General features: G+C 40.0%; 1 protein-coding gene across 5 annotated transcripts in view; it reads right to left on the minus strand.

The window, feature by feature from the left end:
* LOC103093577 (mucin-16-like) overlaps nucleotides 1-14,008 on the minus strand; it is a 93,699-nt gene that overhangs the window by 33,336 nt on the left and 46,355 nt on the right. For 4 of the 5 annotated variants that reach the window (XM_056820570.1, XM_056820568.1, XM_056820572.1 and 1 more), the window contains exons 10-16: nucleotides 11,357-11,484; nucleotides 11,156-11,223; nucleotides 9,358-9,527; nucleotides 8,630-8,668; nucleotides 5,570-6,220; nucleotides 3,558-4,514; nucleotides 2,964-3,071 (exon numbers count right to left, since the gene is read on the minus strand). In XM_056820570.1, the coding sequence (XP_056676548.1) occupies nucleotides 2,964-3,071; nucleotides 3,558-4,514; nucleotides 5,570-6,220; nucleotides 8,630-8,668; nucleotides 9,358-9,527; nucleotides 11,156-11,223; nucleotides 11,357-11,484 (2,121 nt within the window). The remainder of the gene's footprint in view (nucleotides 1-2,963; nucleotides 3,072-3,557; nucleotides 4,515-5,569; nucleotides 6,221-8,629; nucleotides 8,669-9,357; nucleotides 9,528-11,155; nucleotides 11,224-11,356; nucleotides 11,485-14,008) is intronic. The other variant, XM_056820569.1, reaches the window with a different exon arrangement.

Below are 14,008 nucleotides of genomic sequence, written 5' to 3' on the forward strand. Positions count from 1 at the left end.
CATCTGGGAAAATGTTCTAAATTACTTTAGATTTCAGAAATGCAAGTTAAAACAATCCCAAGGTACCACGTCACACCTATCAAATTGGTCCAGGTGACAATAAAGGAAAGTGATAAATTTTGGAGAGTATATATCAAAATTGGGACACTAATGCACTGTTGGTGGGACTTGTGAACTGAGCCAACCATTCTATAAAGCAATTTGGAACTAGGTCCCAAGAACTATAAAATTGTACATAGTCCTTAATCCCATAATACCACTACTGGATCTGTATCTAAACAAGATAATAAAAAAAGGGAAAGCACCTGTTTGTACAAAAAATATTTATAGCAGCTCTTTGTGTGGTGGCAAAGAATTGGAAATTGAGGGGATATCTATCAATTGTGGAGTGGCTGAATGGGTATATGGTGGTGATGGAGTATTATTGTGCTATAAGAAATGATGAACAGGATAATTTCAGAAAAAGCAGGGAAGATCTTTATGAACCGATGCAGAGTGAAATCAGCAGCATAGGGAGATTATTGTACACAGTAACAGAAATATTCTAAGATGATCAACTGTGAAAGACAAATCTACTCTCAGAAAGGCAGCAATCTGGGACAGGTTTGAAGGAATTTTGATAAGGATTATTTTCTATCTCTAGAGAGAGAAATATGGGAGTCAGTTGCAAATCAAAGCATATTCATTTCCACATTAGGAACAGTTTCATTTTATGGTTCTGGTTTTATATGAATGTTCTCTAATAATAATGAACAATACAGACCTATGTTTTATATGATAATACATGTATAATCCATTTCAAATTATTAACATCTCCAAGAGGCAGGACAACAGAAGGGAAGGGGAGAGACAATTTCAAATTTATAATTTCAGAAATCATATATTAAAAATTGTTACTAGATGTAAATGGGAAAATATAATATCTTTGACTTCAATTATTTTTTCATTAAAGTCAAAAATTTTAAAGATAAAAAGCATCAATCAGAGGTTATTAAGCAACATGACTTGATTTCTCAGCAATGCTGAATGACATACAGCTTCTCTAATAGCACAGGTGATTTCCATTGGAAATAGATACCTGAACTCTCCTTGTTCAGATTGGCTTACTATCAAGGTCAATAAGTAAATTAAGAGAGGAAAATCAGTCACAGCTGAATAAAAGGATGTTTTAGGGATTTTATGGTACATGGGACACACTTCCCTTCCTTGAAGTTTCTTGTCCAGAAAATGGCTTGATGGTCTGCCCCCATTCCTCACATAAGATCATCTAGAGGTATTTGTCTCCTCATCCTCATCTCTAACCACACCTACAGCTCCAAACTTGACCTCCTCCCACCAGGTTTGATGGGCTGCCAGGAGCAATGTGGAGACCATGACATCAGAGAGGTCCAGTTTTCCAGTTCTGACCACTGAACAATTCCAGGATCTTCTGGCTACAGGAGTTCTTGGAAAAACTCAGAGGACATAGCATCATAGGACCAGGTCACTGAAACCACAGAGCTAGTATGTAGGAACCAATGCATAAACTAGTGACCAAGAAGCATGTCTGGTTGAAGAACAATGCCTCAGAAAGGATAAGACTTAGAGGTAAATCCCTGGGATTTGGCACTAAAAGAGTGGGCCCCAAGTGTGATTCATCATCAAAGGTTCAAGTGAATTATTATGCAAAGGTTAGGAAGAAGGTCATGGAAACTTACCTTAAAGGGAAGTTCCTACAACTATTATTATCCTCTTTTGTAGATAAGGATGTCAAGGCTCACAGTGATAAAGTGACTTGCCCATATCTGCATCATTCACCTTATTCCAAGTTCATTGCTCAAGAGCAGAGCCTTTGGGTCTGTCTCCATTCCTGACAACTGACACTAGGACCTCTGTGGCTTGGCCCATAGAAGTAACTAAATGACAAAGTGGAGAGAGTGCTGAGTCTGGAGTCAGGAAAGCCCCAGTTCAAATCTAATCTAAGACCTTATTAGCTGTATGACCCTGGGAAGGTCAATCAGTCATTGCTTGCCTCTGTTTTCCTCATCTGAAAAATGGGGCTAACACCAAACCCTTAGGGTTGTTATGTGGATTAAATGAGATATTTCTAAAAAATGCTTAGTCATATTGCCTGTCACAGAGTAGGTGCTACATAAATGCTTAGTCTCTTCCCCTTCCCTTTTCCATAGGCAAACAGTTGGTAGGTCTAAGAGAACTTTTGAAGACAAATTTTTCTAACAAACTGGATTTCACCAATGTACCCATTAGATCAAAGCAATTAATCAGTTATCTATTAAGTGATTATTGTGTGAACAGGCCTGCCCTAAATACTGAGAATGTAAATAAATTTTTAAAAACAAATTCTCTACCCTTGGAGAGTTCAGAGAAGGAACCTTCCCCAAAGTGGAAAGAGCTTTAGCCATTCAATGGGAGGTGCTAGGTCTGAACTCTCTTCTTAACCTTGAAGTACTACATAATAGAGTGGAAAGAACAATGACTCTGGAAGAAGAAATCCTGGGTTTAAATCTCACCTCTGATTCTTTCTACTTTTGTATCCTGGGGCATGCCACTTAACTTATCTGGGCCTCAGTTTTCCCATATGTAAAATGATGCATTCAGCTAGGTGACCTTTGAGGGTCCCTTCCAGTCCTATCCAATCACCCTGAGCTAATTACTTTACTTCTCTAGGCCTCAGTATCCATATCTGTAAAATGAGAGGTTATACATAATAGCTGATACTTTAAAGTTTCCTTCCAATTTTATGCCTATGATTAATTATATAAAAGACCTTGGCAGTGGGAACCTCACTTCTACCTCTAAAACTCCTCATCTCCAGGCTGTACATAGAAAGGAATCAGAGGTTCAGAAGAGTTCTTGAGGATTGATCTCTAAAATAATTTCATGTTTCCTCTGTAAGACTGGGAAACAAGGCCCTAAAAAGGATAAACCTCCAACACAGAGACAGAGAGGAGGTACCTACTTACCTGTGGGAATAAAAACAGGGGTCAGGGGGCTGCTTATCGGTGCTACTGTGCATCTTGGTGCTCTAAGACTTTGGGCACGTGTGACTGGCACCACAACAGCATCACCACCTACAGGAAGAGAGGAGGGGAGAACCCAGAGCTCAGTCAAGTATTATTAATGTACACCCAAAGGATTGTTGCTACTAACTGCTAAATCCAAAAATACATGGCTTCTCTGACTTTCCCCCACAGGGTAAATAATAAAAATTTCCCCTTCAAAGCACTAAGTCAGTGATGGACAGTCCCTACATGTGTTAGACTGAGTGCAATCAGAATCCCATCAATAAGAAGAGAATCACTTTAGCACAAGGATTGTGAAACTATCCTTTGCATGGAGATGAGGAAGCCTGCAGAGATGACACTAATTCAACAGATATGGAGCCAAGAAAAAGTCCCTACAGTGGCCCATTGGAAGGCTAAAGAGAGGAAGGACCTGGGAGGAAGATTCTTCCCCTGAGAAAGACACAAACCAACCCTCCCTGCACAGACATGCCCCATTTCCTCCAAGCCACACCCCAATTCCCTCCCTGGGAAGCTTATTTAAAATATGCTTACTTGGGAAGAGGCCTGAAGTGGAAGGCACTTCATCAGAAATAGAGGCTGTCCCTGCCTGGACACTGCTGCCCTCTGTGGTTGTGTCAGGAGGACTGGGAGATGCTGTTGTGCAAACTTCCTCTGTGCTGGCTGGAGGCAGGGTGATAGCTGGATTTGGTGTTGCCTGTGGGTTTCTCTCAGTCTCTGGATTCAGGCCGGCTGGCCCTGGGTCCTCCAATGAAGTAGCAGCCTCAAGGGAAGCTGTGCTTGTCCAGGTCTTGGAGGTACTTAAGGCAGGAAAGAATCCTGACCTTGGACTCAGAGATTCATGAATGGGATTGTGAGGTTCTATTCCTAGTGAGGGTTCATCTCCTGTGGTGACAACCAGATCGGGAGAACTGGCTTCTACTTGTGATGAGGAGCTGGCTGACCATGGAGCTAATTTTGACGCAGTTTCCACATCTATATCCATATTGTTAAAAGATGTGCCCTTTGATATTGGAGAGGTAAAGGTCACACCAGGGCCAGTGCCTACTGCTAGGTCATCATTGGCCTCCAGGGCAGACATGCGTTGACTTTCCAACCCTTGGAGATTTGTCCTTGATGCTGAAGCAGTGACATTAGAAGGCATCTTGGAAATAATAGTAAGTGATCTGGAGACCATTTCGAGTAATTTTTCTGTTGGCAGAGTAGACAGTGCTTCTTCAGTGCTCAACTCATACTCAGGACTGGTGCTTTCTAAAGAGGAGAACAGGGTGGGAGAGTCTCCGATGGCCTCTGTTCCTGAAATGCTGCCTATGGAAGACTGGCTCTCCCCCAATCCTGAGAGGAGAGTGGAAGATGTTATGGTCATTGCTCCAGTTGCCTCAGTTGCAGTAGAAGACAATGGGAATCCTGCATCACTCTTCTGGGAGAATTCAGTGACGATTTGTGGACTTTGTATTTCAGACAGCTCAGGCTGGTTAACAGCATCCAGACCTAAACCCAATCCAATAATGAAAAGGAGTCACTGTGGTCACTTTTGGCCACAGAGAGGAAGGGCTTGTTTCTCTAGGCCTCAGAACCTTTTGGAATCTCTTCTAGATTCGTAGGAAATGGAATGGGTGAGTTTTTTTCAGTTCCTGTGTTGATCCTTTGGAGGAGCTAAAGTGCTACCTTCTATCACTTTTGCTATAACAGTATTTTGTGTGATCTCTAAGGTTAAAGTGGTCAAGGAAAGTTGTGTAAGTCTTTTTCTAAGACTTCATGTAGCTCACCATGAGCAGTAGTCCCCAGGACAGCTGAATCTGCAGAGGTGACCAATGAGCCTCCAGGATGAGTGTCTAAGAACACTGGAGATTTAGAAGTGGTCAGTGGGACATCTGTGTTTCTGTCTACCACTGAACTTGGGATCTTAGGGCTAAGAGTAACTACAGGGGAAAGGGAGACAATGTATATGATTTTTGTGCTAAAATTTAGATTTGTGGCATCAGTCTTGGGGAGAACTGATGTCATGTTCTCAGTCATAGGGGTAACCTCAAATGAGGTTTTGGTAGTTGAAGAGTGTGTCCTGTGCAATGTAGGGCTGGTATCTGTCCCAGTGGTGGTGAGAGCCTTGTGTTATAGATGACAAAAGAAGGACTGTGAATGAAAACTATTGACCACATGCATGCATGAATACCACAAAGTACCAGGAGGTGTTTTGTCTATAACTGCAAAATGGGTGTGTAGTCAGAATTCTAAAAAAAGGCTTATCTTCTCCATCCCTTAAAAGCTCCATTCTTATTATCTGTCTTTCCTGATCAATCTTCCTCATATGGGAATAAAATATCCCATCTAGGATTTGAACTCAGGTCCTCTGGAATGAATGCATGCTCTTACTATTGTTATCAAAAACTCTCATGAGTCATTAAGGGATAAAGGACAAGGTTAACCTCCTCCATGGACATGTCAGACTCAGAGTCCATAACTGTGATGACTGTTTTACTCTCTGTATTTCACTAAATTATAACCCCATGTTCCAGCAGGGAAGATAATGAAGGAACTGTTCTTACCAGTGTCTGCAATAGTGGTCATGGTGGTCCTGGTAGATACTTTATCTGTGGGAATGAGTGGGACAGCTGAGCTGGTGGGCAAATCACTTGTGGACAGAACCACAGCCTCAGCTCCTCTGCTGATGTTCATTGTGACTGTGGATTCAGTCAGGGCTGGCTCTTCCATTGCAGTAGCCATGGCTGTGGTCTCTGAAGCAGATGTGTCCAGAGAGGTCATTGGCTTTGGATCTTCTCTACTGACACTGGAAAGACTTGTGGCTGAAGTGCTTGTAGACCCTGCTGGGAGCACATTGGTCCAGGGGAAGGCTGTGGTCGATGCTGTGGTGTCATGGGTAGCAGGGTGTGAAGGGACACCTATGGGGCTCCCTCCTTCTGTCCCAGTCCCAGGTAGTGTTGAGCCCTCTGCAATGAACATAGTTTCAGATGGGCTCATCTCCACTCCAGACCAGGCAGCTGGTGCTACCATGGTCTCTGGCAAGGCAGAGGAAGCAGGCAAAGTGATTTTTTCCAAGTCAATATCAGAGGCAGTGGTTGAGACTGTTGTTGCCAGAACAGAGTGTGTTCTTACTGCAGGGCTGGAAGTTGTAGTCATTATGGTCTCTGGCTCTCCAGCTGTGGTCATTATCCTGCCCTTGCTTTCTGCACTGGGCCCTGTGATCAGAAGGGTGGATAATGGAGTTACAGCATGTTTTGGACTATTGTCTATTTTTCATTAGCCTCGCAATGAAGGGGTCCATCCTTGCCTCCTACACTTCATGAATGAGGAAGGAATCAGTCCAATTTACTGTTAATAGATATATCTTTCTAAGGAAGAAGTCTTGTTCTGCTTGTCAGTTGCCCTCCTCAATTAAACCTTCCCTTTTATGACTTTTAAGTCTGTCTATCTCTTTTGTCTATCTCCCTCTTTTTCCCTGAAAAGGTGAATGCAAGGGCACAATTCTGTGTAGGGGATGTAGAAGTTATGTATGGGAATAAGTATTCAACCCTCTTTTTTCTATTCAGAGAAAAGTGAAGGTTCATATGATGCCTGCTCCCCCAACTCCTTCCATATCAGTGTATTCTGCTTCTAGAATACTCCAGTGATAAGAAATGAGTTCTACCTACTTATTCCTTATTTAATCACCAACATAATCCTTTTTTCCTTCCCTTTTCTCAACAAACAGGAAATTGGAAGGGGTTAAACAGTTGTAAAGTTGTTAAATTCTCATGAGGCAAAAAAGCATCCTCACACTTTTTTTATGTGTGGAATGACTCATTTGTGCCCCCCACTATAAAATGATTAAATTCATCCAATTTTGTTAAAATGTCAGTTTTAATGACATCTTTTCTAAGATGCCATTCCTATTATTCTCTCAACAATTTTCTTTTGTTTCTAGTGATAAAATTACAAGTAAATTCTATCAAACTTTCAAAGAAAGATCAATTCCAATCTTACATAAACTATTATAAAAATATTTAATTCTATTTAAATTATTGCTATTACATAGTATTGATACCTACACAAGGGAAAGACAAAGGAAAGAAAAGAAAATTGAAGATCATAATATACCTACCAATTCAAAAATATTAAATTTATAACATTAGCAAAATAATTACAGTCACATGTTTAAAAGATTTTCCACTTGGGGGCAGCTGGGTACTCAGTGAATTGAAAGCCAGGCTTAGAGATGGGAGGTAAATAGTATTTAGCTAAGACCAAGAGTTAGCAATACATATAGCAGAGTAATTTTAAGTGTCTGTTCAATGAAATTGGGAGTAAAATTAGGACATTAATTATCATCATTAATTTTAGAAACAATTCTATAAATGGAAGCTATAGTAATAAAAAAGACAGTGAAGAAATAAGTATAGGGTGGGTGTTCAGTATTTGCAGATCATATGATGGCCTGTTTAAAGAACCCTAAAGTATCAACTAAAATTTTATTTAAACAATTAAAATATTCAACTAAGTAATGAGATATTTAAAAACAAAACAATCCTCAATTTTTGTGTCTTACCAACAAATATCAAGCAGGAAGATATAGGAAAATAAAACCCATTCAAAATGACTATAGACATCACAAAGAAGAATTACATGAATAGGCTGGAGCCAAGATGGTGGATTAGCAGAAGCTAACCAGCGGAACTCTCCTAATATTCCCATCCAAACAATTGAAAATAGCACCTCCAATCAAATTTGACAGTGGCAGAGCCAACAACAGGTCAAAGTGAAACATGTTTCTTTTTTAAGAAAACTTAAGAAGTTAGCAGAAGAAAGATGTGACTCAGTGGGAGTGGGGCAGATCTGTCTGTAATACTCAGACAGTGGCAGCTGTTGGTAAAGGGGTCAGATATTCTTTGTTTCTCTTCTACCTAGATTTATCTCTGGAGTTGTTGTCACCCTTGTTTGAATACAGGGTCCCTGTGAGAAGGGATCATTACATTCTTTATCATACTGGACACCTACAAGTGCATCTCTCCTATCTTCTCCCATTTCCTGCTTTATGACCATGGAGACCTTCAGTCTTAACTAAACCTTCCCAGGGGAGGAAGTCAACCATCATTCATTTCCTATCTGTAGAGTCAGAGGATAATGATGATTGAGCAAGGGACAGGGTTCAAGAGAATGCAATTATTGAAGCAGGGAAGAACAAAAACTTTTTTATTGAAAACCATTGGCCAACATTGCAGAATGAAAAATCTGAAGGAGAGACACAGGTCTCCCTGGAATGCTTGGAGATCCCTTCTGTTTACCATGGTTACAAAGAAAACAAGGTTTGGCTTTAACTATAAAGGGGATAGGGATAATCTGCTTTCCAAGTACCATTGGGTATGTTTTTCCCTTTGAACAATTTAGATATGTTTTGAGTAGCAAAAACAGAAATAAAAACAAAACTCAACAGAGGCAAATGAGTAAAGATGGTTATTTCTATGTTGGCCATTTCTAACAGCATTCCTCATTCTGAGCCCCCAAACTCACTTTTTCTCCTCTGTCCTATACCCCTCCCTCCCAAAAAAGGTTAAAAATTTTTCCATTGTAATCTCCCCCAAAATAGAGAAATTAAGAAATTAAAAACTCACTGTTTGTGGATCTGATGCCTGGTATCTTATGATTATACCCTGTAGTTGGAGAGGAGAAAAGAAAAGAAGAAAAGAAAAAAATTCAGAAGGAATAAGTTTTGGAGAGAAGATGAAAGCAGGAAGAAGAGGCAATGAAGAGTTGATGAATAGAGGGAGGAGAGGAAAATGGCATAGAAAAAAAGAATAAGTCAGAAGAGATGTGAAGACAAGAGGTGCAGAACGGGAAAAAAGAAGACAAAAAAGAGAAAAGAGGGAGGATGAAGAGAAGGAAGGACAATAAGGAGAGAGGGGGGGCATAGAGAGAGAGAGAAAGAGAGAGAGAGAGAGGAGAGAGGGAGAGAGAGAGAGAGAAGAGAGGGAGAGAGAGAACACACAAATCTTTCAGTAGGGTATCTCTATGTGGACAAAAGGTTAATGGAGGAATGGAGAGGAGATGGTTTGGCACCTATAGGGTTGGGAGAATGGTCCTTCACCATTTAAGAGTAAGGGATTCATGCCACAATTCTTAATAGAAGGAGCATAGCCTCTTCCAATCTTGAGAAGTGAGCTCCCCATGTGTTCAGTTTGTCACCACTTTGAGGGTCAGTGATCCCAGGAGTGAGAGATAAAGAAACCAAGGAAACAAAGGAGGTTCAAAGGGATAGAAGAATTGGGGGCAGGTGGGTTGTTTTCTAGAAAGGGAACCACCCAGAGACAGAGAGGCATATGCCCCAAGTCAAGCTATTTACCATCCACAAAGAGGCTGTCTCTCTCTATAAGCAGGTGTCTTAGATTTCTTCTATATATTTGTTCACTAAGCTCCCAGTAAACCTTCTCTTTGTCCAGAACAGGGTTGGAGGAATCTTCCTGACAAGTACACAGAACATCCACTCCTGTTGCTGTCCCATTCTTCAGAGGCCTGGAAATTGATGTTTCAGATAAGAGGTGTTAAACAGAACCCTTCCTATGGGTCATATGAATCAAATTAAAGTGTCATTTCTGAAGAAATCATAGTTGCCCTCTGATTTTAATGTGTTAGTTTAATTTAAAAAGTATTACATAAATGTGTATAGTTTTCTGAGTCAATATGCAGGCCTTAGGGACCCTGATGTATAATTTAGTGGCTTCATTTTCTTTTGAGTTTGACACCTATAAGAATTGAATTAATATTTCTACCCAGACATATATTTTACAAAGTTTATTAGAAAGGGTAGACAATGAGAGCCAGGCCTAGAGACAGAAAATCCTAGGTTCAAATCTGGCCTCAGACACTTCCCAGCTGTGGGAACCTGGGTGAGTCACTTAACCCCCATTGCCTAGCCCTTACTGCTCTTTTGCCTTAGAAACAATACCTAGTATTGATCCTAAGATGGAAGGTAAGGGTTTAAAAAAAAAGAAAGGGTAGAAAATTATAGTTTTAAATCTCATCATTCCTCTAAGTAACCTGACCACGAGATACCTAGCCTGCAAGTCTCTTCCTCTTCCCCCTTCCTTGCCTGCTCTCTTCCCCATCACCTTCTTGGTTCTCTACTCCCAAAACCTAAAGCCTTGACTTTTATTGACATACAGCACATACACAGATGAAAAACCTGGCATAACTGTGTTATGTGAGGAATGCTGATGGACACAAAGTACTCAAGGAGGAGGAGGGAATGAACTTCCTTGACACACACCACTGGATTCGTTTCTGAAATTGCATTATTCAGAAGACGTTCTTGAGAGAAGTACACCACTTGGAACAAAGGTTTAGAGAGGATTGTAGATTTAGAGTTGAAAAGGACACTGGAAGCTATCAAATTCAGTCCCCTCATTTTACAGAGGAATGAAAGTGAGGCTAAGGCAGGTCATGTGACTTGCACAAGGCCACAAAGTTGGTATGTGTCTGAGAGAGAATTTGAACTCTGTCCTTCCTAAATCCTACCACACTGGAGTTGGCTGTGCTCTGTATATTTAGTCATTTTTATGTTTACAAGTGTGTATGGGGTCTGATTTTCTTCAGTAGTTTCTTTAGAGTAGTAGAAAGATTATTGAACTCAAAGTCAAAGGGCCTGTGTTCAAATTCTGAATCGGACAATATCTTTGACATTAGAAAAGTTACTGAAATATCCTTGGGTCTTCATTTTTCATCTGAAAATGAAGAGAATGGTCCAGATCACCTCTAAGGTCCCTTCCAGCTTTTACTATATAATCCTGTGATTCTAGAGAAAATCAATGCTGATATGGTTGAATCAATCAATTTCTAAGCACTCATTTGGTGCCCTTCTATGTTATTCCTTTTACATGGAGTTATAAAGTTAAAGTGAGTTGAGTTACAACCTTGTCTTTGGAAGTTTTATGGGGAAAGAAGTTTTTCTCCACAAGGGAAAGGGTACAAGGAAACCCAGAATATTTCTTATGGCTTGTTTATTAGGGGATTTTATCCATTATAGCTTGGGTAAGAAGGAATTGCCATTGGGAAGGAGAAGCAGCAGCAGCCTGGGCAAAACCTGAGTCAAATGGGAAAGGGTGGTCTTTGCTATTTGAGCTGACATCTTGCAGGATTCTCACCTCAGCAAGATCACACTGCATCCAGAATAGTGAGAGCCAAGGTTGGTCATTGCAAACACAGACTTGAGCTAAAAATAAAAGGTGAGAAAGGAACTTCTGAGTACCTGGCTAGAACAAGCCTGGATACTCAGGGCTAAGGGAGGCAGCATGGGAGAGAGAAGGTAGTGTGTGTGGCAGGAGAAGGGAAAAATGGAGACTCACCAGTACTTTGATGACATTCTCAGCAGCTTTAAATGTTCCGGAGTCTCTGTGGCCCATCTTTGTTGTGTAAAACAGGTTGGTGATGGTAAAGTTGAGGGTGAAAATCTTGGAGTAGGAGCTCCCTGCTGCTGTACAGAAGGAAAGATACCACACATTGTCTGAGCCTTACAAATGTTATTCAAATGAGAGAAAATGCTTTGTAAACCTTCAAGTTCTATCTAAATGCCAGTTATTGTGATGACCATATCATGATCATGACTATTATTCCATGTGGCACTGTTCTAGTCTTTCCGCAGAGGAATACTCAGAAGAATGAAACTACTAAGGAAACTCTGAGGATTTCTCTAGCCATACACATTTTTCTGGCAGGATTAAAAATTATGGACTTGGAGTCAGAAGACCTGGGTTAAAATCATGACCCTGCCATGTCCTATGATTTTGCCTTAGTTTCCTCACTTGTAAAATGAGGAGATTAATCCAGTTTCAAAGAGAAGAACTCATTACTTGGCAAAAATGGCTGGGAATAATGAAAATTAATATGGCATAAATTAGGGATGGGCCAATATCTTGCATGATATAACACAGTAAACTCCAAATGAGTTCATGAGTTATATGCAAAAGGTGGTATAAAACAAATGAGAGTTTTCAGGAAAATTTTTCTTTCATATTAATGGACAGGAGGATGGTTCATTTTCACATGAAGAATAGATAGGAGAAAAGATAAAATGGAAAATGTTGTTAATATAAAATTAAATAGATTTTTCACCATTTCAAAACCAATGTAGCTAAAATGAGGAAGAAATCAGGTAATTGGAGAGAAAAAAAATCTTTGCTTCAAATTCTTCTGATAAAGGTCTCATTTCCTATTTCCAAGAATTAAAATGTATAAGAATAAAAGCAAGGACAGAGCCAAGGTGGTGGAGAAGATATGGATCCCTCATCTGATCTTTACCAAGTTACCATCCAAAAACCTAATATAATTCCTTAAACATGAATTCTGGAGCTGTATAACATACACAAAAAGACAAACATAATTTCCCAGCACAAATGAACTTAGAAGGCCAACAGGACAGATGGTATATACAGGAGTGAAAGTGGAAGTAGAGAACAGTGCACCAAGTCAGACCCCAACAAGCTAAGAGGCCTTGTCCAGAAATGAAGGAACAGCAAAGGCTTCTGCAGTATTTATCCCCAGACAATAAGGGGGAGAGGGATCAGACAGTCGGGTATAATTGAAAATCTGTTATCCAAAAAAAGAACTACATATCCTGAGAGCGCACTGATTTCCTGTCATTATGTACTTCCTGTAGACAAGAGAATAAAATGAGTGGGCATTGAAGCTCTGCCTCCTCTTTTGGCATGCAGCAAGTGGTGATGGTGGTGAGTGAGGATTTTGAAAATGACACTCATGGTTTTAATTTTGTATCCTCTGTATTCCTTGATTTCTAATGATTATTTAATAAACTGCCTAAAATATAATATTTTTTATTATTTAAGATATAATTTTAATTTTTACAGTTTATGACCAGATGGGATGATAAAAACTCAATTTTTAAAGATAGATAGCCTAGATCACTTTTTTAAATTAATGTTTCTCAAGACCAAGGCCTTTAGACCACCCCACCCTCTCAAACACTGAGAGACCTTGAACTCTCTTTGGAGCTGCTGCCTTTTTCTTTTTCAACTTTTTGTTTGGTTGCTTTCTCTGCCTACTGGTAGGGCTATTTTTTAGTTGGGGACTCTTGGCAGAGAAGATATTAAGTTGTTTCTCCTGATTCTACTCATTCCTGCTGTTAAATCCCAGTGGCTTGCTTCTACTCTTACTCCTAACTCTGGCTATTTCTGCCCAATCCTGCCTCCTGGGTTGTCCCAGCCATCCACTCCTGACCTTCTTGACCCATATCCCTCATCCAACCCAAGCCCCAGCCCCCAGGTCCCAGGCTGCTTGTAGCTGCCATTGTGTCTTCAGAAACACAAGCCAACTGGTAAGAACTGGGGTGTTCTTCCCTTAAACAATAATTAGTCTCCATGTAGCAGGGTACCCGGGGGGAAGGGAAGGAAAGAAGGAAGTTACTCTTCCAAATAGGAAGTTGATTACAAGCATGGCGTACTCTATGAAAGAGCAGTGCATTGCCTATTTTAAACAGCTACTATCATTCATGAGTGCACTGATTCTTTTACTTATCTTACCCTGAAATTCGGGGGAGATGTTCATCTCCCTGCAACTTTTTGCCATTTGGGCCTGCCCAGTTTGAGATTCCTAAAACCCATGTTCTCACTAGCTATGGGAGATTCCACAGTACTGGCAAAAGGGATCTGAATGGAAAGAAGAAGGAACTTTAAAGAGATTGGAGATTAAAATTTTAAGCATTTGCAGACTGCATTTTTTAAATGAAAGTCTTTGTATCTTATTGTACTTTCTGATTGTTTTGTTTAAGATTTAATTTTGTGATTTTAATTCCATATATTAATGTATTCAATACTATTCTGTTACACTGAATCATTATAATGTACTGGGTTTTATCTACTGTAATTTTCTGATACCTTTCCCCTATATCTGTACTGAACAAATATTACTGAATAATTTTTTTCCTATATTGGCTTTGTAAATTGTCACATAGAGGATGGATGGACTTCATCAAAACCTGGCTA

The sequence above is a fragment of the Monodelphis domestica genome, chromosome 3 (genome assembly GCF_027887165.1).
Source record: "Monodelphis domestica isolate mMonDom1 chromosome 3, mMonDom1.pri, whole genome shotgun sequence".
Lineage (NCBI taxonomy): Eukaryota > Metazoa > Chordata > Mammalia > Didelphimorphia > Didelphidae > Monodelphis > Monodelphis domestica.